The sequence below is a fragment of the Acanthopagrus latus genome, chromosome 13 (assembly GCF_904848185.1).
Source record: "Acanthopagrus latus isolate v.2019 chromosome 13, fAcaLat1.1, whole genome shotgun sequence".
In the NCBI taxonomy this organism is placed as follows: Eukaryota; Metazoa; Chordata; class Actinopteri; order Spariformes; family Sparidae; genus Acanthopagrus; species Acanthopagrus latus.
Genome location: NC_051051.1, coordinates 13336812 through 13361123, shown reverse-complemented (window position 1 = coordinate 13361123; position 24312 = coordinate 13336812). Strand labels below are relative to the sequence as shown.

Genomic DNA, 24312 nt, shown 5'->3' with positions numbered 1-24312 from the left:
TATCAGTTTTCTCAGCATGGTCATTCATCAGTCTATGTATTTTGGGATTATTACATGATAAGTTTTTCATAGATTAAGGGGATTACGCCTAGAGTATACAGTTTCTTCTTTTGCTTTTTTTTTTTTTTTATAAGATCTGCCAGTCAACAGTGTTTATTCACAGATTGCTTTTGGATCAGGTTCACGTAATGAATCCAGTGTTACTTTGAGAGACCACACTGCCACATATATGAAGATGATGACCCACGATCTAGGTAAAACAAGACGTGATACAACAAATGTAAGAATCTGCTGATTTCCACAGTACAGTAAACCAAATATCACGATTTCGGAGGCAGTCCTCTCGAAAACAAAGTATAATTAATTTCAGGGTTTTATCATTTGCAGCATTGTGTCATTTTATTTCCCTTATCCTTAAAATTTGCAACCCTTTGTTTAGGGGATTAAGTGAGCAGATGACTGACTTGATCAACTTGATGCTGTCAAGCTTCTTACACATAATGCATGTACAGTAGAATCCATTAGATTTATTTTTAGGAAACAGAAATGTGGTACAATGCCATATGAGCCCCACCAAACCAGATATGACTATCCCCAGCTGTTTGATTTTACAATAGCTCCTTCATACTCAAGAGATCTTAATAGAGAGTGTCTTGTCATAAATGGGTCAATCTTTGCATTAATTGTCATTTTAGGGACTTTAATTTAATCCACTGTAATTCCAACTGTGTTTCCAACTGTACCCTACTGTGGTACACCAGTTACCAAGAGCACCTGAAGGCAACGCAAGATTGACACTCACCAGTTGAACACATATAACACTTAAATCTCTTTGGATCAGAAACTTCTCTCAACCCAAGTTGGAGACAGCCCTCCATTTTCTCACCCTCACAATAAAAGCACAAGCGACTGTGTCTTCAAAGAGGACATCTTTTTCCAAGTAACGAAAAATCCTCAAGCTAACACATTTTAACACTTTCGTATGAATATATATATATATATCATCAACTCGAGCGCTGATGTCAACCTATTGTGAATTAGAGAGCAAATAATACAGCACACAATGTAATTACCTCCATGCAAGAAGAACAGTAATCGTCATGTGGTAAACTATCAATTAACGTTTTTCGAGTAACCACTTGAACGCAGCACCACTGCCTACTATCTGCCTCTTCGTCATATCGCGATAGAGACCATCAGGCCACGGAGCTAACGCTGAGCAACATGGCGGAAGGTATGAGATTGGGGTTTTTGACTATTTGGTACACTCCCTGTTTTCTTTATATGCATGTCGGTCTGCTGGACTGAATCAACTAGTGCCTCGGCAGTTTAATAACCCGTGCATTGTGTGTGCTTGAAAATAATAAGCACTGCGACACTTGTCTTGTCACACTCGGCTTGACAGTGAGCAAGCGGTGGCGTTAGCTCTCGTTGATGTTGCTAGCTGAATTTTTATAGCTACGAGTTAGCCGAACTGGGCAAGAGATGTTGACGGGTTGGACTGCGCAGAACATTGTATTCATTTAGGCTGACTACGGATTTGCTTCGTGCGAAAAAACGTCATGTTAACTTACAGAAATGGCATGTAATGTTGGTGTAGCGGTGTTAACACTCCGCTAAGTGTCAGCGTCATGAATCGCATGAAACTGTCCTCTACATTGTCTCTATAAGCTATGATTTCATTAACACTTAACGCTCTGTTAGCTGTCGCTGTTATGTTACTGTATGAAAATTCTTTTAAATCACAATTTGATGTCACTTCTGTTAAATGTAAGGTAAATACGGAGCAGGAGTCTTCCCAAGACAGGACAGGGCAGGTATGTCACTCCCTGGAAGGTATCATCTGCACCACCTGGCAAGAGGTGCCAAGGGCACCACCTATATTTGGCCTAGACATAAGGCAATGTCTGCTGTGTGCTCCTCCTTAATGAGGAAAATCTTCTTACCAACCTGAATCCAGAGAATAAACTCTCCAATCTCTGGTATGTGGAGCTGCTTCACTGCTACTGAGCAGAAATAAGCTTTGTTTTTGACATGTGAAATGACTGTCTGAGTCCCCACTGAAATGAAAACTGATTTATTTAGTCTGTTGAATGGCCTTTGTAGTGTCTCTATTCTGTTGTGAGTGGCATAGTTTGGTAGAACTTTCACTGTGTTTCGCATTTACATATAATTAGTGCCTTATTGCTTTACAAAGTCTGAAAGAGACAAGATCATGTTCACAAGTCCTGACAAAATGGAGTGCATCTCGCACAAGCTTGTCTTATGATGCATTTTATTTCAGTATTGAGGGTTTGTTGTATAAACAATTGTCTTAGGGCAGAATCTTCAAACCCTCCGGTATATATTTATGAATGCATTATAAGGGCCTTCTAAATCCTCCAAAACAAAGATAGATTTAAAGATATTGTAAGAGTTTGTGCAGCGGCTTGGTCAGTTGGTCGTAAGCTGTTGCTCTGCCGTATCGCCCTTCCTGCGTTGAGCTGATCAGGTGGTTTTCAGAGACACCCCCCTTTCTGTTCCTCATGACCAGTAGCTCTGCCAGTAACGGTTTATGACAGAGGACAAAGTAACGTGCCATCTCAGCATTCTTTCCTCACTAAAACTTAACTGGTTTAAAGGAAGGAAATGGGCCCCAGTGAAACTCTTGGCTGGGACATGAATCAGTGTTGTAACATGAAGACCCATAGAAAGTGGGAAAGTGTTGTCGAAACAAAAATATTGTCTTTAGATTCTGCCGTTAAATTTGCATCTTGTGTGCCTTCAACCGCGAACTGCGGAAAATGTTTTTCTGTGCAGCTTTGGTGACACTGGGTGCTTTTAAGACGAAATAGTCCAGTATTATGAAAAGCAATAATTGGTCAAGTCATATTTCTTAAACCCATGGGTGCAAATCAGTTTCACCACCTTTATATAGTGCCATGTCATCACTGACATAGCAATAACCTTTAAACAATTTTTGCACAAAAGAAAACATAAGTGAAGGCTCCTTTATATTACAACCATAATACTGTGGACTGAAGGGGAAAGATGTCTCACAGGGTCCAGTTCTAACCTGTGTTCAGAAATCCGTCTTCCTCACCTACTTTGTTTATCCCTGCGTCTTGTTTTGTCCTCTGTCTGTCTCCTTCACCTTGATGTGTGACAGAGGAGGTGGCCAAGCTGCAGAAGCACCTGGCCCTGCTCAGGCAGGAGTATGTGAAGATGCAGCAGAAGCTGGCCGACACAGAAAGGCGCTGTGCCGTGCTCGCTGCCCAGACCGCCGGCCAGGGTACCCCCAGCCCCACGGCTGCAAACACCTTCATTAGCCGTCTGCTGGACATCGTGGCTGACCTCTATCAGCAGGAACAGTACAGGTGATGAACATGGGATCCAACTGAGTTATTATTCATTTATGTGTGATTTTACATGTGATACAGCCCACTCATGCTGCTTCATTGTTGCAGTTAATGGGCGGGTGACATAACATCATATAAGCGAGTCATGTTTAGAGTACTGTTGAGTGTTCTGGTCAACATATTGAGAGACTTCTTTAAGTTCAATATCACATTTTCCTTTTGTTAGTTTAAACATTATTGAAGCTGTAGAATATTTGAGAAGTACACATGGTTTCTAAGATGAATGTGTTGGTTTTGCAGTGATCTGAAAGTGAAAGTTGCAGGAGAGAATCTCAGTGCCCATAAGTTTGTGTTGGCTGCTCGCAGTGATGTCTGGAGTCTGGCCAACCTGGCCACCACCTCTGAACTGGATCTAACTGGTGAGAAACCATGATTTGATGGCACTGTGTTAAAAGAGCAACTTAAAGCCGAGGCTGAACAGTTAATGTTTATATATTATCAAAATATTATTGAAATTGTAATGGGCTCAAATGCATATCCAAATCATAGAACCCGCAGATTTTTCATGAAAGTAAAATATATGTCAAAACAGCTTTATAATGAAGTTCTGTAGTGATGCTCTGGCCTACAAATCTTGGTCTCCAGATGTAAGAAAACATGTTTGGTACAGACAACAACATCACCAACAACATCATTATGATTTAGAGTTATTATTATTATTTATTATAATTATTTATTTTTCAGTGGAAATGAAAATTGCTATGTAAAAGTGATCATTTACATTAATGGTGACTCAAATCCAGATCAAATATCTTTCAAATGAATTGCAGTATTTTTATTTTTTCTATTACCATATTGTGCAGCCCTACTAAATATCCAATTGTTATCTACCTACCACTCTGTCAGTCAACATTCTTATGGGTTAATAGATGTTGGCTGGATATATTTATTTTGGACTGGACTGTGCAGACTGTCAAAGTCCACTATTGGACACAGCATTTGCGCTGGGTAGGTTTAAGCCCTTGTGCTTATTTATTTTTTGCCAATGTGATCAAATTACTGCCCTAGAAATGTGAAAGTTCCTCTAAACAAATGTTCTAGATGGCACTCCAGGGTTTCTGTAGAAAGGAAAAAAATTAATTATCATATTAGAATTATAACTGAACTGATCACACTGTGTACATATTTGACTTAATTACAGATTGCAAACCAGACGTTGCCATGGCAATGTTGCGCTGGGCATATACTGATGAGTTGGAGCTCAGCGAGGATGATGCCTTTCTTATTGACTTGATGAAGCTGGCCAACCGCTTCCAGCTTCAGCTACTCAGAGAAAGGTCAGCACAATTCTGACATTTGCTTTCCAGGCCACATTTAAACTTCAGTTGGTGTCAGTGTCAGCGTTAATGTTGAATACTACTTAATATAGCAACATATGTTGTATAACGGCCCAAAAATGAATCTGTTTCTCTGTCGGGACAGATGTGAAAAAGGCGTGATGTCTTCAGTGAATGTCAGGAATTGCATTCGCTTCTACCAAACAGCTGAGGAACTGAATGCCACTACCCTGATGAACTACTGTGGGGAAATCATCGCCAGTCACTGGGTGAGTACCTTCAAACAGACAGTGTTTGTCACATGTATGCATGTGTTATGTGATTTTTTTTTTTTTTCTTTATCAGTCATGTACTGTGAGACCTCAACCATTTTTTTTCTAAGTTTTGAATCCCCTTGTCACTCCCTTTTTGACAGCTCAGCGTTAGCGTATGGCTCAGCAGTGGTTATAATCTCATCATTTACAGTACAATAAATCCAGCAAGGCCACAGCTTAGCAATTTCAGGGTTATTTTTATTACTTCAGGTGTAGGAAATGGCTGTTGTCACCTCAGTCTCCTTCATTTTATATTTTTATTGGCTCAAGTTCTGTTACTGCATTTCAGGAAAGCAAGGAATTCTTCAGCTTAAGTCCCTGTTGATGTTACTTTGAGGTTTCTGTTTTAAGGAAATGGTTAACACTTCTTTTTCCATCCTGGGCCAGTTCTGATATTTAACACTGACAATTATTTGTCTTTCACTGATTGTCTTTTATTAGGATGATTTGAGGAAAGAAGATTTCAGCACCATGAGTGCCCAGCTTCTGTACAAGATGATCAAGTCTAAAACAGAGTATCCTCTCCATAAAGCCATCAAAGTTGAACGAGAAGATGTGGTCTTTCTCTATCTCATCGAGATGGACTCGCAGGTAAGGCTTGATTAACCGCTCACTAATGGGGGCTTTTTTTCCATTTGGCTGTAAACATGTTTTATGTTTTGTATCTGATGTTGTTATATCTTGTTTTCAGCTACCTGGCAAGTTGAATGAACTGGACAACAACGGTGACCTGGCCCTGGACCTGGCGCTCTCTCGCAAATTGGAAAGTATTGCTACCACCCTGGTCAACAACAAAGCCGATGTGGACATGGTGGACCAGAGTGGCTGGAGCCTCTTACACAAGGCAATCCAAAGAGGTGTGTGGATATCATTATAGCTACACCTTTGTTTCATGTCTCACTTTCGTGGTTTTACTGTAGATGTGGTAAACTTTTAGCTTAGCTGCCACGGTGTTCACTTTTTATACCTGCTTTGATACACACTTTATCAAATTATTCAAACACTTCATGTGAAATAAAACTCACATAAGGTTATTTATTGTATTTTAGAGCACTTGATGTTGAAGTTAATGCATGACAGCAGATCTTTTTTCATGACTTTGAATCTTCCCTCCGTTTGTCCCAGGTGATGAGTTTGCCTCCATCTTCCTGATTCGCCACTCAGCTCAAGTGAACGCAGCCACAGTGGGGGCAGTGGAAACCCCACTTCACCTGGTCTGTTCCTTCAGCCCCAAGAAACACTCTGCAGAAGTGATGAGCGGCATGGCACAAATCGCAGAGGCTCTGCTCAAGACTGGAGCCAACCCCAACATGCAGAACAGCAAGGGCAGGTAGGTCAAAGGGGGTCCTGGTTTATGAACTTGACTGGATTGTAGAGGTGGTGCTTCAGCTTTGTCTTTTGTTGTTTTAAGGACTCCGTTGCATGAAGCTGTGGCATCAGGGAATGAGCCAGTGTTCAACCAGCTACTGCAGTGCAAACAGTAAGTTACACTCTGCCTTCAAATGGAATAATTGAGTCTGTTTCTGAGATGGGAACTCTCTCACACAACATGTAACATGTTTCCTATTAATCTTTTTTGAAAAGTTTATGCAGTCGATTAATATTTTGAAAACATTCATTATAAAATGTCTTATCCATATAACCCTATTTGGAGGCAGCAGCTCAACTCTATAGGTAATCCCGTGTGTAACCTGATCTAATCTGTCCATCTTGTTAGACTTGACCTGGAACTCAAGGACCATGAGGGCAGCACAGCTCTGTGGTTGGCCCTGCAGTACATCACTGTGTCTTCAGACACCTCAGTAAATCCATTTGAAGATGATGCACCAGTGGTGAACGGCACCTCATTCGATGAGAATAGCTTTGCAGCCCTGCTTATCCAGAGAGGAAGCAATCCTGATGCACCTGACACTAACACAGGTGCTGTTTCATAACTTCACTTCAGTTCTTCCTTGAATGGAACGATGCCTCCCCTTTAAACACATTTTAATCCCCCTGTGTTTTATCCCTTGTAGGAAACTGTCTCATGCAGAGAGCAGCTCGGGCAGGCAATGAGGCAGCTGCTCTTTTCCTGGCCACTCATGGAGCAAAGGTCAACCATGTCAACAAATGGGTGTGTATGACCATGAGACCCCATAACAGCTAAACAGTGACATAATTTAGATAATCAGACCTGGTGATAGGGCTGCACGATATTGGAAAAAACTGAAATTGCGATATTTTTTAAACCTGCGATATGAAAAAACACAGGAATTTTCATCAGATTACCTGAATAGCACTTTGTTATGCTGCACTGCTGCTATCTTGTGGACAATTAACCTGCACTGATTTTACCTGTTTTTGTCGTACTGAGCTGTGTGGTACAGAGGTAAATGGTCAAACAAAGTAGTTGTGCTACCTCTCGTTGTGGCAACAGATGCAAGGCACTGTCGATACAGAACACATGTTTGGTCAAAATCATCCTTCTTGTAGCCGAAATAATTCCAGATAACTGACGTTGCTTTTCTTTTTGGCACCAAGTCTTCGTTTTCATCAATTTTCTTTTTATTGTTGCTCATTTTTTAATGTTGTTATCAGTGACTCACTCCATGTGCAGGGGTGTGGTCTGCTTCGGCACACTGAATAGCAACTAATGATTGGTGGATCACTGCGCATGCAGAGTCTGCATGCACAGTGTGTGTCAGGTACCCTTAAAATTAGATGAGTTCATCTGCCTGTGACTATTGCACACACGTACATTGCGATGACGATGCTCAAATGAAATATTGTGCAGCTCTACCTGGTGTGACAGTAGCTTTAAATTCACACCTTAATTACAATGTCACCAAGCCAAGCAGTTTAATGTTATAGATGTCTGAACACAGTCAGAATTAATCCTTTCTACATTTTACCAACTCAGATACAGTATTTCATTTTTACTAATCTACATTATACTCCCCATGGCATTTAGGACAATTTAATGTGGCGCGCTCCCATTGGTCCTTGAAGTTTTATTAGTATTGTTATTTAGTTGATTTAAGTTTATTGGTTATGTTCAGCTGTCTGGATGTGTGCCCCCTGCAATTTTTGATATCACTGTAACATGGCACAGTTGCGTGTTCAAACATTCAAGGTGCTCTGTTCTTACTTGTTGTCTGGGGGTTTCTCCAAAGCCTGCTGGTTCTCATAACAAGTCCCACTGTTGTTATTGTAATTAACCTTGATCCTTGTCTCAAACTGTGTTGCGCTGTGTCCTTGAATTTGCTGTTTAAGGAGGATGAGGGAACCCTGTCTTATAGTTATTGTAATACATCACAGGCACATGCATCATAATGCACTAGTGAACCAGCTACATTCTATATAACGAGCAGTAGACGACAGTCATTGATAATCTTTCTTTCTAGTCTTTCGTAATTTCGATATGCAAACCTTTTAAAAATGTTTATGTTTAGTGATAAAGATATTGATAATGCCTTTACCATCCTTCAGGGTGAGAGTCCACTTCATACAGCATGTCGCTCTGGCCTGGCGAACCTGACGGCAGAACTGCTCCAGCAGGGGGCCAACCCCAACCTCCAGACAGAGAAGGCTCTGCCTGATGACACCATTGGTGTGGCTAACCAGACCCCTCTCCACATGGCTATTGCTCACAACCACCCAGATGTGGTCTCTGTCATCCTTGAGCAAAAAGGTCAGTATGAATTGTATACATTTTACTGTAACTTAATTACAAACATAGCATACAATCACGTTGAGCGATTTCTGCTTTACCTCACTACATATTTAGAGAATGTCCTAAAACTTCCTGAAATGGATCTACTTATTTTTCCTTTGCTGGCTCTGTTGCAGCCAATGCACTCCATGCCACCAACAACTTCCAGATCATTCCAGACTTCAGTCTCAAAGACTCTGTGGACCAGACAGTACTGGGCTTGGCCCTGTGGACAGGTACACAGTTGATTCTGCATTATTTGTATTATCTTCAGAATGCCTTGTTACAAAACTGCATTGTGATCTGTGTATGTGCTGCTAACATATACAGTCTGTCTCTTTCAGGTATGCACATCATAGCAGCTCAGCTGCTGGGCTCAGGTGCTTCTATCAATGACACTATGTCCAATGGACAAACCCTGCTTCACATGGCCATCCAAAGACAGGACAGTAAGAGTGCCCTGTTCCTGCTCGAGCATCAGGCAGACATCAATGTCAGGTAATGCCTGGTTTATACTGCAGTTTAAAGCACTTGTCAGTCAAAGCAATGTCAGCATTTCCTGCCTTTTATTAGTTGGCTGAAAGTAGCAAGATGAGAAGAAATGAGGGGAAGACAGAGCAGGAATTCCATGTGATGAGGGTCTCTGGCCTTAACCCGTAGGGCAACGGGGTAGCCCCATCTTCTGTTATTTTGTTGTCAATCGAACCATATTCAGTGACACTTAATACATAATCTGCAGGAGTAGTGTGTACAATTTAAGATGGGACCACAATCCAATGTTGTGGAGCAAAAAATGTACTTAAGATTATGTGTTAGGCAAATGTCATTCAATTGTACCATTAGCAGAGACAAATTAATATCCATCTGCCAGTATCCATTTAAGAATTTTGAGGAGAGTGTTTAAATACTTTTATAGTCTTTTGTGTCTTAGGTCTAAATCTTTTATTTTTTTATTTTTTTTTTTTATCTTGACTACCAGGACCCAGGAGGGACAAACAGCACTACAGTTGGCCATTAGTAACCAGTTGCCACTGGTTGTGGATGCCATTTGCACAAGAGGAGCTGATATGTCTGTGGTGAATGATAAAGGGGATCCTCCACTGTGGCTGGCTCTGGAGAACGGCCTGGAAGATATTGCCTCCACGCTGGTGAGAGAACTGCATATGCAACCAATTTGGAGATAGTTGCAACATTTTAGTTCTTCACTGGTACACAGCCAGTTATTAATGGTTATGAAACCCAATTGAAGACGAAATGAAACCTAAGCAAGAAAAACCCTCAGGGGTAGATGCCTGTGGTTGTCTTGTTCGAAACAAACATCCCTGATCTTGTTTCTCAGGCACTGTACAAGGATTGGTAGCAAATAAAGTAAAAACAAATTGACTTACTGATGTTCTGAAGGCAAAGTCTGCACTAAGGCTCATTAAGACCTATATTCATGTTTGTCCCATATAGGTCCGCCATGGTTGTGATGCAACTTGTTGGAGCACAGGACCCTCTGGCTGTCAGCAGAACCTCCTGCACAGAGCTGTTGATGAGAATAATGAAGTCTCTGCTTGCTTCCTCATCCGCAGGTTGGCCAGTTTTATTACCATTTGGCTAATCCTAGCTGGGAATGCACATATTGGCCTAAACTGTGAATCTTTCACATGCGGGCAAAAACTGATGATAGAAATGAAAATATACTCAAACAAGCTTGATGCTCTTTTGGTGGATGTAGCTAACTGTCTTAATTTACTGTCTGCCTTGTGTGTATGTGTGTAGCGGTTGTGACGTGAACAGCTGCAGACGGCCGGGACCTAACGGGGAAGGAGACGAAGAAGCCCGAGATGGACAAACACCCCTCCACCTGGCGAGCAGCTGGGGACTGGAGGAGGTGGTGCAGTGCCTTCTAGAGTTTGGAGCTAATGTTAATGCACAGGTTAGTCCTGTCACATCAGTGGGCTGATATCTGTCAGATTTGATTTATTCCCATCACTACAGGATACAGTTATGGGAAGTAACTGAGTGAGCTGTAAACGTCTTCTTTTTCTAATCCCTTTTTGTCTATTTCTGTCAGGACGCAGAAGGCAGAGCTCCCATCCATGCTGCCATTAGCAACCAGCACAACGTCATCATACAGCTCCTCATTTCCCATCCAGACATTCGTCTCAGTATTCGCGACCGTCAAGGGATGACCCCCTTCGCCTGTGCCATGACACACAAGAACAATAAAGCGGCAGAGGCTATCCTCAAGAGGGAGCCAGGTGCTGCAGAACAGGTAGCGCTGACATAGCTGCACCAATATGGTCACTGTTGACCCACTAAAGTGTTGTACAGTTAGTATGTCAACTGCTCCTCATCGCTGTCTCTCTATTTCTGTCCAGGTGGACAACAAAGGGCGTAATTTTCTTCACGTGGCTGTGCAAAATTCAGACATTGAAAGTGTCCTGTTCCTCATCAGTGTCCAAGCCAATGTCAACTCCAGGGTTCAGGATGCTGCCAAACTCACCCCTCTCCACCTGGCTGTCCAGGCCGGATCTGAGATCATTGTCCGCAACCTGGTAGACACCTCAGATATTCCATTCCTTTGCTATTCATGGATATTTACGTGTTATTGGCAGAGCAGTGCAGTTGACACCGTTTTTATTTTGCATTTTCAGTTGCTTGCCGGAGCCAAAGTAAACGAGCTGACCAAACACAGGCAGACAGCACTACATTTGGCTGCCCAGCAGGACCTGGCCACTATTTGTTCTGTGTTGCTGGAGAACGGTGTAGACTTCGCTGCTGAGGATGAGAATGGCAATAATGGTCCGTTACACTCTTTTATTGTGATGCTTTTGTTTATTTGTTATCTGAGATGCTTTTATTAAAGAAACTTGACCAAAATTTAAAAAAGAATTCCAATCAAAACAACGATCAGATTAACAGTCATCTCAGATGCCACTCTATGTTTGAATCACTCATTCATGACAGAACAGTCCTCGGCCCTTAGCCACCAGCTCTCATATTTTGGTGCAGTGACTCAACAAGGGACTTGTCTTACTGCTGTGTTTAACCTTGGCATGCAAATATCAGTAATGTGCACAACTGCCAGGGATACATGCTGCCATCTGTGGATACTGCATGTTAAGTTCGAAGCAAAGGTGTTCAGTATTTGGGTGTACCAACATCCAGATTATTATTTAACTAGAGTGTTCCTCAGCATAAAGGGTTAGACCAATTTTTCACACAAAATGGTATTAGTTTCTTGTTGTAGAGATTACAACATAGAGTTGTCGCAATAAGACTGGGCTGCTTTCAGCCTTAAAAAGTCCAGTTGGTGTAACTCTGCTCTGCGTAGAGTCCATGTGAATAACATTTTATTCCTTTGTTTGTCCTTGTTTTCTCCCCAGCTCTGCATCTGGCTGTGATGCAGGGCCGCCTTAACAATGTCAGAACCCTTCTCACAGAGTCCAACATTGATGCTGAGGCCTTCAATCTCAGGTGCATTCAGTCTCTCTTCACAAGTCAGATGTTGAGATCATTAAGATCAAAGGTTTAGGTCATTGCAGCAGCAACATTTTCACAATACAAAGCAGAAACAGAATATGTACAACGAGTCAATGTACAACGTGTCAGCTTTTTAAATGTAACCTCTGTAGACTGTAATATTGACTTGTCTGTCTCTTTTTCATTATGTTATGTCTTCACAGGGGTCAGTCACCAATGCACGTGCTAGGCCATTATGGGAAAGAGAACGCTGCTGCCATTTTCGAGTTGTTCCTAGAGTGTATGCCTGAATACCCTCTGGACAAACCAGATAATGAAGGGAACACAGGTAATGTCACTGGCTTCATTATTTCTGTTGCAAATTGTTATTAATACCAGCGGTATAGTTGTGAAAGACTGACTGTAACCTGCATTTTATCGCAGTTCTGCTCCTGGCCTATATGAAAGGAAACGCAAACCTGTGCCGTGCAATTGTAAGGGCTGGGGCTCGGCTGGGCATCAATAATAATCAGGGCATCAACATTTTCAACTACCAGGTTGCAACCAAACAGTTGCTCTTCCGCCTTCTAGGTACACAGCCACACATCAGCCATTCAGCATACACATCAAAATGACAGCTACGCATTTTGTGATATACTCCAATGCAATGTTTTCCTGTATTTGTTTAGATATGCTGTCCAAAGAGCCCCCTTGGTGTGATGGGTCCAACTGCTATGAATGTGTTGCCAAGTTTGGTGTTACAACGAGGAAACATCACTGGTTAGTACTATGGCTTTTATTAGGGGTGTCAAAATTCTCCAAATCCATGATTAGTTTGGCTTGTGATTTAAAGGCAAAATGAAAGGGTCACTAGATGGCAGAAGGGTGCTTTACAACAACAGCTTGAGTTTCCTGCATGTAGAATGTGTGTGCGCGAAAACATTCCAAGTGTTGTTTTTTCATAATTGAAATTGAAGAAATAATAACAATAACCTTTTTTTGTTAATTCATTTCGCTTGCCTTTTCATTTTGTGTTCAACTGTATGACTAATTCTGTGTCTCTTTCTCAACTGTTCTAGCCGCCACTGTGGGCGCCTGTTGTGCCACAAGTGCTCTATAAAGGAGATACCCATCATCAAGTTTGACTTGAACAAGCCGGTGAGGGTGTGTGACATCTGCTTTGATGTACTAACTCTGGGAGGGGTATCGTAATGCAGTGGCCTGGACATCCTCCAACCTCTGACACAGGCCATGCCAGGCCAAACTTGGCACAGTTATTCAGGCACACCAGGAGAAGGGACATCAGTAGCAGGACATACTAACAAGAGATTCCTGGACAGTTATGGACCATCACCTTTACACTATTCCAGTCAGTGAAAAACTATTAATGTTCTAGAGGGAGGTTTCAAATAGAAAGTGAAACATTGTCTCTTTGTTTCTGTTTTGATCAAAGTATCTTAAAGTGGATATATACAGCTCTCCAGCTCTGTGATGGCTGGACTGAGTTTGATAATCAATTTCCCAAGTTCAATGATGTTTGTAATGATTAGCTCTTATTATCACAAGCAGGTAGCTGCTTTCACTAGACATTTCGGTTCAGTGATGGACATTTGAATGATCAAGTCACCTTCGGAGAGGGGTTCCCTGTTCTGTTTGGGATATATTTCACCATCAGCAGCCTTCATGCTACGTTACCTGCCCAAAGACAAAAATTCAATCCCACAACATGAATTTATCTGAGAGCTGAGGCTGCTGTCAAGCAAGAACAAAGTAAAACTGTAAAATGCCCCTTGATCACACAATCTACGAAGCCTGAACTATCAGCATGTGCTCTGCAGTCTTTCATCTTTCACTCTTCTGTTACCGCAATTCTGTGTTGACCGGATCAAGTTGGACAGACAAGGAGGATTCAAACGGAAAGCACCTCAACTCAGCTAACTTAAAAATAAAATGAGCATCATTTCCAAAAGAGATCGAACCGAGTTAGATTCTACATTGACATTGTATTACTCTTAAAGTAAAAGATGGCACCAACTGGACAAAGATGAAATCCTCATGAAATGGGACTTTTTTTTTTCTCTACTTCATAGTCTATTGTTTGTGTGCATCAGCCAAATTAAATGGGATTCCAACTTTTTAACGAGGCATGTTTGGAAAATGTGACCTGGAAAAGCCTATTTTAACACACGAGGAATACAAAATGTGGTCCTCAAAATTAAGTTCTCTCAACAATCCTCCGCCTCAGTTACAGAAACGCCTATTTTGCCTATGCATGTCATTTTAATTTGTAGCCTTTACATGTCATTGTCATCGTGAATCATTTTTTCCAAAATCAGTCACCAAATGAATTACATTCCATTTTTGATATGCCATGAGGTCCTCGTCAGAAGTTGTGACCATGGTCCCCACAATGTTGCCTCAAGTCAAGTCGTTGTCTTGACCCATCACATTTTAACGCTTCTTGATTTCCAAGCCTAACAGGTGCACTTTATCAAGATCACATGGCATTTCCGATCATTGGGGAGAATGTGGAGCTAGAGGGGAGGCCGAGTAGTGGGGCCTCTTTAAGTATTGTTAAATTGTACAGATAAATGTGTGATATTTTTGACCACTACAACTGTTTTGTACTTTAATGCAGTTTGTGCTTGTCATTGTGACAAACCTAAATCTTGCCTCTGTTAATCTTTTATGCACATTGTTTAATCTTTTATGCACATTATATTGTATCTGTATGCTCAGATATCTAGCCTGTCTCTTCCTGGTGTATCCTTTTAGAGAAAGGGAGGACAACTTTACATAAAGGTCATCAAAAATCAAAGCACCGAGTTTTCTTTATTCTTCCTTTTTTATTTATGCATAAGTTGACCGCTGTGATTCACCAGCTAAAGTGTCTGTGTTTTCCTGAGTTTTGTGCTGTAAAAAAAAAAGTAAGCCATGAATAGGTCCATTTCAGACTAGAACTCTCCAACAAAGCATGAGTCAGCATTTGGAGGGCAGCCATCATACTTCAGCAGGTTGGGGTCTTCCTCTGCCGCAGATGGATCTTCGACACAGACACAGCGAACGCCACTGGAGCCTGGAGAGAAGAGCTTCCGTGGGACACCCGTCCAGCTTCTTTCCACTCCACCACTAGAGAGTGGAAAAAAAAACAAAACATGTCAGTCCTGTAAATCCTCATTACAGGTGTGCGGGACATCAACACTGCTTTGTGTGCTTTTCAAGCCTATTAATATTTGATTAAGCCAGAACTATTTCCATACCTCTTAGTGGAGCACCAGACTCTTCCTCCCCTATCAGCACTCCACTGTGAGTTGCAGGCTGGGAAGCGTAACGTCTCAGCCTCAGTTTGGGCCTTGATTTGTTGGCCCTCTGCTAGTGCTGCTTCCGCCTGCAGCAGGGCCTGTGTGGGCTGCCCAGTCTCGCTGTAGAACCGGCCTATTAACAGACCTGAAATTCAATGCAGGAGAGGCTGGTGTTTTACAAAAGATGATGAATGTCAATCAATATGGAGAAAAGAGCTGGACTACCAAAATTACACATCAGTCATAGACTTTCATTATTCTGAATACTAAAGATGCAGAGATGGTCACTTTGCTGCCTTATACTGTATTTTTTAACGATGAATTTCATTTTCTGTTAATCTGTCAAATATTTTTTCTGATTAATCCATGAATCCAAAATGACGTCCTGAAATCTCTTGTTTTGTCCACAACCCAAAAATAGTCAGTTTAGAGGAGGAGTAAAGAAACCAGAAAATATGCACAGTCAGGAAATAGTTTATTTTATTTTTCTTTGAATTACTCAGACTGAATAATCAGTTATTACAATAGTTGTCAATTACTTTATAGTCGACAAATAATCGTTTCATCAATGCAGCACTATATTAATATTATTCTCTTTTGATTACTTAACACTCCATATGAAAGCATTTCGAATGTTGTAGTTCGTCAGTGTGGAGCTAATTTGAGATACTTTTGTTTTTATGCAGAGAGTAAATGAGTAAAAAATCAAATAAATACGGATGAGTAAAAAGTACAATACTTCCATCTGAAAATAAGTGGAGATGAAGTAAAAAAGTAGCATGAACAGGAAATACTCGGGTAAAGTCGGAGCATGTCTAAATTGCACAACACACAGTACTAAAGTCAATATAATACATGTCGACAAATTATTGTAATAAAACTGAGCTGAATCTTATCTTACAAGCTGCTTGAAAAGTAACCACTGACTGAAGTTTGTTTAGGAAGAAATGCACCTGCTGTACCAACATTTTCATTATTATTATTATTTTTTTTTTTTATGAGAGAGCACTGGGATAATCATCACATACCTACAGATGGATAGTCCCTCTGATAAAAAGCCAGCCAGTCATAGAGGGCCATCATCTGCAGTGGGGACAGACTGGACACATCATCCGACAGGCCGCCTTCAGTGAAGTCCCCTGTGATGAAGGCCAGAGAGGCATCTTTGCCTGAAATTAGAGACACGTGTATAAAGTACAGTGCAGTAAATATGATACTAATGTACTACAGCTGTTTATGTGCTATTATTAGACTGGAATTCATGTTCCTCATTTAGGCTTGTTGAGGGTTGTTAATCAGCATCAGACAATCTGTACCCAGTAAAGTACGATTAAACATTAAAAGATCCCTCTGTGTTTTATTACAGACTGTCAGGTATAACATTAACGCAGTGAGGGCGATGAAAGACAGGCAGGTAATCACCTGCCATAAAGTGATAAGCACCGCCAGGTCCATAGTGCTTGTGTCCTTTGTGTACATCAAAAACCTGCCCCAGGATAGCCAGGTACAGGCCCTTGCTGCCTTCTTCCCCGTCGTACTGTGACAGTTCCCGGGTGCTCAGGAGCCGAGCAGGGGGCCCCGGGGCCGGCGCAGTTCCAAATTTAAAGGACCACTCGGGAGGAAGGAGAAACAACGCAGCCACTGATAAAAACGCGACGAATACATAGCTCAGCATTCTGCCACCTGAAGCGTTTGAACATGTAAACGATTTACGCGAAGGCACGTTATTTCTGACTGAAACACGGGGACAATAAGCACGGATGCGAACGTTCCATCCATGACAACAGCGCAGGTGCTTCCGTGAACGGGAACGCCACCGCGCGTGCGCGAACTCACAGCGTAACGACAAGTTGACGTACAGTACGTCAATGCGGTAGTAGTGAACGGCAGCTCTAGCTGTAGGTTAGAGCACAGAGGTCTGTGTTCAGACCGGTACAAACGTTCCAAACCTGACACCCACAGGGCCGCAGAGATTTCCGGGGGAGTCTTAGGTCGGTGAAACAAACATGGGGAACGCCGAGAGCGGCTGCGGTGGAGGCAGCGGCGACGAGGAGGACATAGAAACGGAGAGCCCGGGCTTCGCGGAAGACAGTCCGGCCTCTGCGGCCACTGGCGTCGGAGGCGGTGGAGGCTCTGGCTCTGGTAGAAGCGGAAGGGGATCGAATAACGTGCCCGTGCCCACCGGCGGGCCACCCAGCCCCGGTGTGCTCCTAGAGCAAGTGAAACTAAGAGAAGCGGCGGCTCGCATAAGCGACTCAGGGATCGCCATTCAGGAGTCTGTCCTGGCCGGGAACGAGGGTGTCCTGGTGCGGTGGCTGGAGGACCGGCTGAATCGAGGAGAGGAGTCCGTCAATGTGGAACAATTTTGTGAAATGCTGGAGAGCAGAGATGCCCCGAGGGATGAGTGTGAAGAGGTATAAAGCCACAGAAAAGCAAACGAACCTCTCACGAATCATAAGAAATGCCATTATTGGGACTGTCGTGCCTACTCTCGTGTCGGTATGTAGGTGAAACGGCTGATCGCTGTGGCCATGCCCATTTATGATGAGTGATAAGTGCACATGATTGAGAGGTCATCTATGGTATCCTGTAGTCTTTACATTCATCTTAATGATGACCATAATTTAAGACATGTAGCTATCACGATGTCACCTGTGGATGTCAGCCTAATGTCGCTGGGTTGTCAGCTTTGGCCTCCTTTTGGCCTCCCTGCATTGTTGGCTGACATCTGTTGTTGCAGATGAATGGGTTAACTAATGAATGTGTACTTTAGTCTGCGTTTGGCTTTGTGTGGGCAGACACGGAATGCCACTGCTATACTTTAAACATGATATGATACAATGGGCCATTTTAAAAAGTCCCCCCTCTATGAGATCCACCTGCCTTTGTACTTTATGTACAGGCATAACATATTCATAACTCAATAACAAGTAATGGAGGTAGATCTCACTGTGTGCTCTATAAATACCAATTGTGTATTTCCTTATAGGCCTGCGATGGTGGGCAGGAATGAGAGTGATTGTGTCAGTATAGAAAGTGTCAATGTCTCTGTCCCCGTCTCAGGCCTTTGGACAGTTCGATGCCGAGGGGGATGGGGTGGTGGATGTGGAGAGCATGCTGATGGCTCTGAAGAATTCCAATGGAGCTAATCTAAAGGGAGAGCTGAGTCATGTGATAAGACAGCTACAGGCGTGCTCCCTAACTCCAGGTAAGAGATGTGATTTGTTTATCAGGATCAACAAACGCAACCTTATGTGATTAGCGATTGTCAGCAGGCTGTAGACGAGTTAAACCTCATTGTGTTTCCACTTTTTTTTCTTTCTTGTATTTTCTCTCACAGGTTTTGTTGACATATTCTCCAAGACCAAAGACCGGTTAGGGGCACACGCCTCTAAGATTCTTAAATTCTTACACAGGAATCGAATTCCCAGCAGTGCCATCCCTTTTCCTATTTTAGAGGGCTACAACAGTATCTGCACCATGAGGTCCAGTGTGGTCCAGGACTTCTTGGAGTTCCTGTTGCAGAAGGAAAAAGGTGAAGACCCCAGATAAGTTTAACTGTGCATTTCTGAATGTTTCCTGGTGTATTTGAATAAAACGACCACACTCAAGATGTATTTAGTATCCGTCCCTCACTGCCGCACATCTTCCAGAAAGTCGTCCTAATCTGTTTGTTTTTTTTCGTTGCAGATTTAGATATCCAGTACAGAGCAGAGCTGGACCGGGATCCGGAGGTGGACAAGGTCAAGGTGGTTACACAGTGCTACAGCTCAATAGAAGCTTCATCCAATGTTGCAGACATTTACAAGATGACAAATGGGGAAACTTCATCGTTCTGGCAGTCGGATGGCAGTGCACGTTCACACTGGATAAGGTAAGGACACCTGTGTTTCCTGTCCTCGAATAGTAGAGATCTTTGTTGATGACATATGATAGATTTTAAGGTGTTAACTAATTTCTTCTCTGTTCCCAGATTGAAAATGAAACCAGATGTGGTTCTGAGACGTCTTGCCATTGCAGTGGCTTCTAACGACCACAGCTACATGCCTCAGTTCGTCTCGGTCGCTGCTGGGAGGAACCGGCGTTCCCTGCAGGAGATCAGGGATATCCGCATCCCCAGCAACGTCACAGGCTACGTAGCTCTCTTGGAGAATGCCAACATCACACACCCCTGTGAGTCACCACCTGTCAATCTGTCTGCTCAGCTGAGTGCTTATTTACTTTGGGCTTGTGTTTTCTTTCGCTGATACTTCAGGAGAAAAACTTTTATTTTCTCATTTTGCACCCCTCCGGTGAAGACAGAGCATGCTGTCAGCTACAGAAGAGTTCACAGATAGTTGAGTGGTTAAATCCCTTACTTTTGTATTCACTTGCAAGCTTCCATGAGCCTAGGATTGCATCTGGCTAGAATCAAGGCATCAAGTCCAGGCACTGGTGTGAGTTTTTTGTTTTGTTTTTTTAGCAGAGAATTAACTCAGGATTTCCATCTTCTGCCGTAAGGACCATCTGTGTAGCCAACAGGTCACACTTTCACCCAGTGCTGACCCATGAATCCTATTTTCATCATCATGCCAATGTGAATATGCGTGATAAACACTGTAAAAGACTAAAATGTTATAGAGTATGTAAGAAAAATACCTATTTACATTCACCATGCATTCACCACACACCTAACTCAGCATGCTAACATTTGACCTATCATATGGAGCCCTAGATATGTTGGCTACGCATTCGCACCATTTTACCAATAAAATTAAGCCCCAGCTTGCTAACAGCTACCCTCAGATTAATTAGTGTCAATTTATTTGTGACTGCAAGGTTAGCTAGCACTATGGCTGAGGAAGGAGAGAATATATCATATGGGCACTGAAATATTTGTTTATTTAACGCAAATCATGTTGTCATTGCAGTATTGTGCAATGTTCTCTCAGGCCATCAGGGACACAGCTCATACACAAAAATACACACCTCATATGAAAAGGGACCGAAATCAGCCATGTCTGGCGGACTCAAGCGCTAGGTTATTAAAGAAAGTTTTGAGCCTGGATCTGAACAGAACAGAGGGGGCAGATCAAGGTCAGATAGAAGTTTTCCAGCCACACAGAAAAGCAAAGACTTTCACTCTGTTTTCGCTAAGAGATACAAGTGTCGGAGATTAACATCAAGTGAGAATCATTTGAGCCAGGTAGCCGAGATCGAGAGCAGTGGTCAAAAATGAGCAGAGGTTCAAATAATGGTGGCAAACATTCAGATGGAAAGGTTTTTTTGAAAGCAGCTCTGTGGTTTGCAGCTCTAGCTACAGGCTAAATCAGTCACTGTGCTGTATTTGGTCAATTATAATGTGCTTCATGGCGTGGAATGATCTGCTCAATCCCAGTGAAGAAACTGAAGTTCATTGGCTGGCTTTGCATGGTCATTAGTCATATTCAGTTGTAGAAGTGATTAGTTACCGCCGCCAAGGAGGTTATATTTTCACCCATGTGTGATTGTTTGTTGGTGGGTTGGTTTGTCAGCGGGATAACACAAAAACCACTAAGTGGATTTCCCTTGAAACTTGGATGAAGGATGCGTTTTGGCCCAGAATAAACCCCATTAACTTTTGGTGTGGATGCAGATAAGGGGATGGATCAGGGGATGTTTCTCACTTTGTTTAACATTAATCGATGGTGTTTGTGAACCTTCTTATTCATTTCTCAAGGGATAATGCAGGGCTCTTGATGACACAATTTAGGAGACTGGTATCTTAGAGTTAGTACAACTTAACGCTAATCATGATTAAAAGCAGATCTGGAGGATTTAAATTTGCTTTCATTAAAGGAAGTCTTTTTTTTGCAGCTGCTCTACGGTACCAAATATGGATAGAAACTTGCAGCTACAGTCAATGTGCAGCTTTGATAATGGGGATTCAAAAAAGCGTCAACAATGATTAGCCTTGATTTAGTTGAAGGGCCTTGGCGGAGGTATGCACTCTACTGAGTGCCATTGTGGTTTTATCTGTGTCTCCCTTAATCAGTGTCTATTTCATGTCCTTCTCAGAGGACGAGCAGCCATGTGTGGCATTTCTGCATCATGTATTCCATCAGTGGGCTAACTACATTATCTCTTCACCAAACCACAGACATACAAATCAACATTAAGCGGTGCCTGAGCGATGGATGTGACACACGGATTCATGGCTTGAAGACGCTGGGCTATCAGATTACTAAGAGTAAAGAGGTGTCTGTTTCCGATGCTTCAGCCATCTGGTACCTGTCTCTCCTCACCTCCTTGGTCACAGCATCCATGGAGACGAACCCTGCTCTGGCTCAGACTGTCCTTCAGAGCACACAGTAAGATTATAGTGTGTCAGTTCTTGATGCACAACATTAAGTCTGGTGATTAGAATCCTGAGAGTTTTTTTATGTGTGTGTGTGTTGTTTTTTTTTCTTAATCTCTCTAGAAAAGCCTTACGGCACATGCCACCCTTGTCCCTAACGCCGTCATCCACAGAGTTCCCCAAGTTCTTCTCTTTGAACATCCTGGAGGAGGTGGATGGATTTCTCCTCAGGATAGCAGAGTAATGACCCGCTGCAATTACACCAACACACTCACCCATCACTGCCTCGCTGAGCTCATTATATTGACATCATCACAATGAAAGCAGACTGAAACCAAAGTATTGATTTAGTGGGCCAATGACACACTGTTTCAATACCATTGGTGTACTGTAATCCTTTAGTGGTGGCTATGGTCTTTATCAACAACAGCAGCAACAATATGGCTGAAATAATCAGTTATTATCATTTAGAGAGATACATTTTTGGCATCATTGCATGTTCAGTCGTTACCTACTGACCTCCATGCTGATGCAAAGTAGTCCACAAAACATTTCTCAAGCTTCTAAGTATAGCATTTTATTTTTTCCTCAGTTTCAGCGTTCTTCTTGACAACTAAAAAAGATGGACGTATAAAAAAACCCAAACATAATATTGTCAAAAAAAACAAGCTAATGTACCCACCTAAGCTAACCCATAACTTAGTAGCTCAGATTTCTGCTTGAAAAAAAATAAATAAATGTGTAAATAAATCTTTTCAAATAAATTTGTCATCTCAGGGCTTCCGGAGACCTCGGATTTCGACAGACGGGCTTTAGGGTATTCTGGTTGTTGTTTTTGTTTCAAATCAACTTCCCAATTCCTTGCAAATTTTTGCATAAAGAAGCAGTCAGAGCCATTCTTTCATTTCCTTTAATGTCGTCTGTATTGTTTCGGAGAGAGGTCTTAGTCAATTGAATGTAGTCACAGAAATTCCAAGAAACTCTTAAAGCAATTTCCATGTAAGTGATAGGGGAACAACTCCTTTTCTCCGTGCAAATAATACGTTCTAAAGTTCAGCTGAAATATCCGGCTTCAGTAGTCTGAGGGAGATAAGTAATGCTCTGTGGACAGCATGGACAGCAGGAACAAATTCCAGTGACTAATAATGCCGTCTAAAAATATCACTATCAATATCTTACTTGACTTGACATTTAAACCTATCTTTAAAGATGTGAGGGAACATTAAAAGTTATGACCATGCATGAAAGTATAATTTTGTTGCTGAAAACACCTTCAGCACTCTGAAACAGAGACACAAGTGATGATTTAATATGCCTGAAAGCACCATTTAAAACTAACACATTTTTGTGTCTTTGCTTCTGTGTAGCTGCTGTGTGAGTCCGGATGCAGAACTAACCCTCCTGGCCTTTGCCCTGGCCAGAGGCAGTGTGGCAAAGGTGCTCCAGGCCCTGTCCTGCATCAGCGATCATTTAGAGGCAGAGTACAAGGCCTCGTCCCTCATCGTGTCGATGGCCTCCGTCAGGCTGCGACTGCTTAATCGCAACGGTAACGCTTCCAGCTCTTCTTTACTCTCATTCATTAAAGGACATTTGAAACCGTGGACTTAGGAGAGAAAGTGCTTGGCCTACAAGGAGGAGATGCATTAGTGGACTGTACCATGGAAAATCTCTAATTCCGTTTGCTGCCTCTCATTATACGAATGAAAGTAGAACCCGAATGGAAAATTATCAGACGATTAACTATGGTGTCATAGAAAATGCATTTACAGTGATTTATCTCCCATTATAGGGAGGCCTCTCCAGTTGCACCTGCAGGCCTGTGATGTGAAGAGTAAAGAGGAGAAATCAGGACCAGAGAACATGCTCACAGAATCCTCCACTGGAGACGGTACTACTGACATCAGTGAACGTTAATGATATAATAGCATGAAGTTCATACTCAAGCTTAACTTTGAACATGCTCTCAAGACAGACTGAATATGTTTGTTCTCCAAAGGTTTTCTCACAGAAAGTGGCAAGAAGAGAGCCAGTGTGATCCTGTCCACAGAGGACCAGAGTAGCTTCCAGGTCACCCAGATGACGATCAAAGTGAGCCTCCGATTTGATTTCACCGTTTTCATTGAAAAAGCTGGATAATGCAGACAGTGACAGCATGTCTGTAGGTGACACTTACTTGTGTGTTGTGTGTGGTTAAGGTGAGAAAAGGAGCCATCGGAGCAAAATGCGGCTTAGTGTTTGCGTACAAGGACGAAGATCCTTTCGATGCAGAGAAACATTTCAAGAGGTTCAAGAAGTATGACACTTGGGACTACAAGGACTACAAAGAGTTTGTACAAGACAAGTAAGGATCCATTTAAAGCCGTCTCAATATTATTATAAGTGACATTTAAGTGTGCTTTTGTGTTTACAACTTGAAAAGCCTGATATTATTAGTAAATAAGAACACTTCAATGAGCCATCTTATCTAATAAGAAAATACAAACTCAATATAGTTATTTTGTCTGAGTTATGAAGCCCCTCAGCAGTGTTGGGGTCTGCCTTAATTGTTTACATGAATGGCTGAC

The 24312-nt window shown here is 42.2% G+C and overlaps 3 protein-coding genes across 10 annotated transcripts in view; 2 read left to right on the top strand and 1 right to left on the bottom strand.

Annotated features, from left to right (window-relative positions):
- Window positions 1-1134: 1134 nt before the first annotated feature.
- Window positions 1135-14948, top strand: ankfy1 (ankyrin repeat and FYVE domain containing 1). Of its 3 annotated transcripts, XM_037120081.1 has the most exons (26): window positions 1206-1234; window positions 1776-1817; window positions 3149-3356; window positions 3639-3757; window positions 4540-4675; window positions 4821-4944; window positions 5431-5580; window positions 5681-5846; window positions 6115-6319; window positions 6401-6469; window positions 6707-6909; window positions 7005-7102; window positions 8458-8659; window positions 8818-8916; window positions 9025-9178; window positions 9660-9828; window positions 10136-10254; window positions 10445-10601; window positions 10740-10940; window positions 11047-11223; window positions 11323-11470; window positions 12055-12145; window positions 12355-12479; window positions 12575-12721; window positions 12820-12910; window positions 13210-14948. In XM_037120081.1, exons 1-26 carry the CDS (start codon window positions 1225-1227, stop codon window positions 13340-13342), a joined length of 3543 nt encoding a protein of 1180 aa, XP_036975976.1. In that variant the 5' UTR covers window positions 1206-1224; the 3' UTR covers window positions 13343-14948. The 3 variants fall into 3 exon arrangements, with proteins under 3 accessions (XP_036975977.1, XP_036975976.1, XP_036975978.1); XM_037120082.1 differs by lacking the exon at window positions 1776-1817 and having other exon boundaries at window positions 1135-1234; XM_037120083.1 differs by lacking the exons at window positions 1206-1234; window positions 1776-1817 and adding an exon at window positions 1857-1982.
- Window positions 14949-14956: 8 nt separating this feature from the next.
- LOC119031536 (neuferricin) lies at window positions 14957-17256 on the bottom strand. 2 transcript variants are annotated; one of them, XM_037120091.1, is made up of 5 exons: window positions 16855-17256; window positions 16461-16601; window positions 15391-15577; window positions 15137-15259; window positions 14957-15043 (listed from the first exon to the last, which is right to left on the bottom strand). In XM_037120091.1, exons 1-5 carry the CDS (start codon window positions 17105-17107, stop codon window positions 15013-15015), a joined length of 735 nt encoding a protein of 244 aa, XP_036975986.1. In that variant the 5' UTR covers window positions 17108-17256; the 3' UTR covers window positions 14957-15012. The 2 variants fall into 2 exon arrangements, with proteins under 2 accessions (XP_036975986.1, XP_036975985.1); XM_037120090.1 differs by having other exon boundaries at window positions 14963-15259; window positions 16855-17254.
- A 52-nt stretch (window positions 17257-17308) lies between these two features.
- zzef1 (zinc finger, ZZ-type with EF hand domain 1) overlaps window positions 17309-24312 on the top strand; it is a 33179-nt gene continuing 26175 nt past the window's right edge. For 3 of the 5 annotated variants that reach the window (XM_037120078.1, XM_037120076.1, XM_037120079.1), the window contains exons 1-11: window positions 17309-17846; window positions 18496-18640; window positions 18773-18967; window positions 19123-19306; window positions 19406-19605; window positions 21551-21761; window positions 21872-21988; window positions 23116-23294; window positions 23538-23636; window positions 23745-23836; window positions 23944-24089. In XM_037120078.1, the coding sequence (XP_036975973.1) occupies window positions 17439-17846; window positions 18496-18640; window positions 18773-18967; window positions 19123-19306; window positions 19406-19605; window positions 21551-21761; window positions 21872-21988; window positions 23116-23294; window positions 23538-23636; window positions 23745-23836; window positions 23944-24089 (1976 nt within the window). In that variant the 5' untranslated portion in view covers window positions 17309-17438. The remainder of the gene's footprint in view (window positions 17847-18495; window positions 18641-18772; window positions 18968-19122; window positions 19307-19405; window positions 19606-21550; window positions 21762-21871; window positions 21989-23115; window positions 23295-23537; window positions 23637-23744; window positions 23837-23943; window positions 24090-24312) is intronic. The other 2 variants (XM_037120077.1, XM_037120080.1) reach the window with 1 other exon arrangement.

Coding starts and splice junctions, on each gene's coding strand:
- ankfy1 (XM_037120081.1), top strand. Junction 4,945..5,430: donor AAATCATCGCCAGTCACTGG/GTGAGTACCTTC, acceptor GTCTTTTATTAG/GATGATTTGAGGAAAGAAGA. Junction 5,847..6,114: donor ACACAAGGCAATCCAAAGAG/GTGTGTGGATAT, acceptor CGTTTGTCCCAG/GTGATGAGTTTGCCTCCATC.
- LOC119031536 (XM_037120090.1), bottom strand. CDS start 17,107: ATGCTGAGCTATGTATTCGTCGCGTTTTTATCAGTGGCTGCGTTGTTT. Junction 16,602..16,854: donor TGCTTATCACTTTATGGCAG/GTGATTACCTGC, acceptor CTCTAATTTCAG/GCAAAGATGCCTCTCTGGCC. Junction 15,260..15,390: donor GTCTGGTGCTCCACTAAGAG/GTATGGAAATAG, acceptor TCCACTCTCTAG/TGGTGGAGTGGAAAGAAGCT.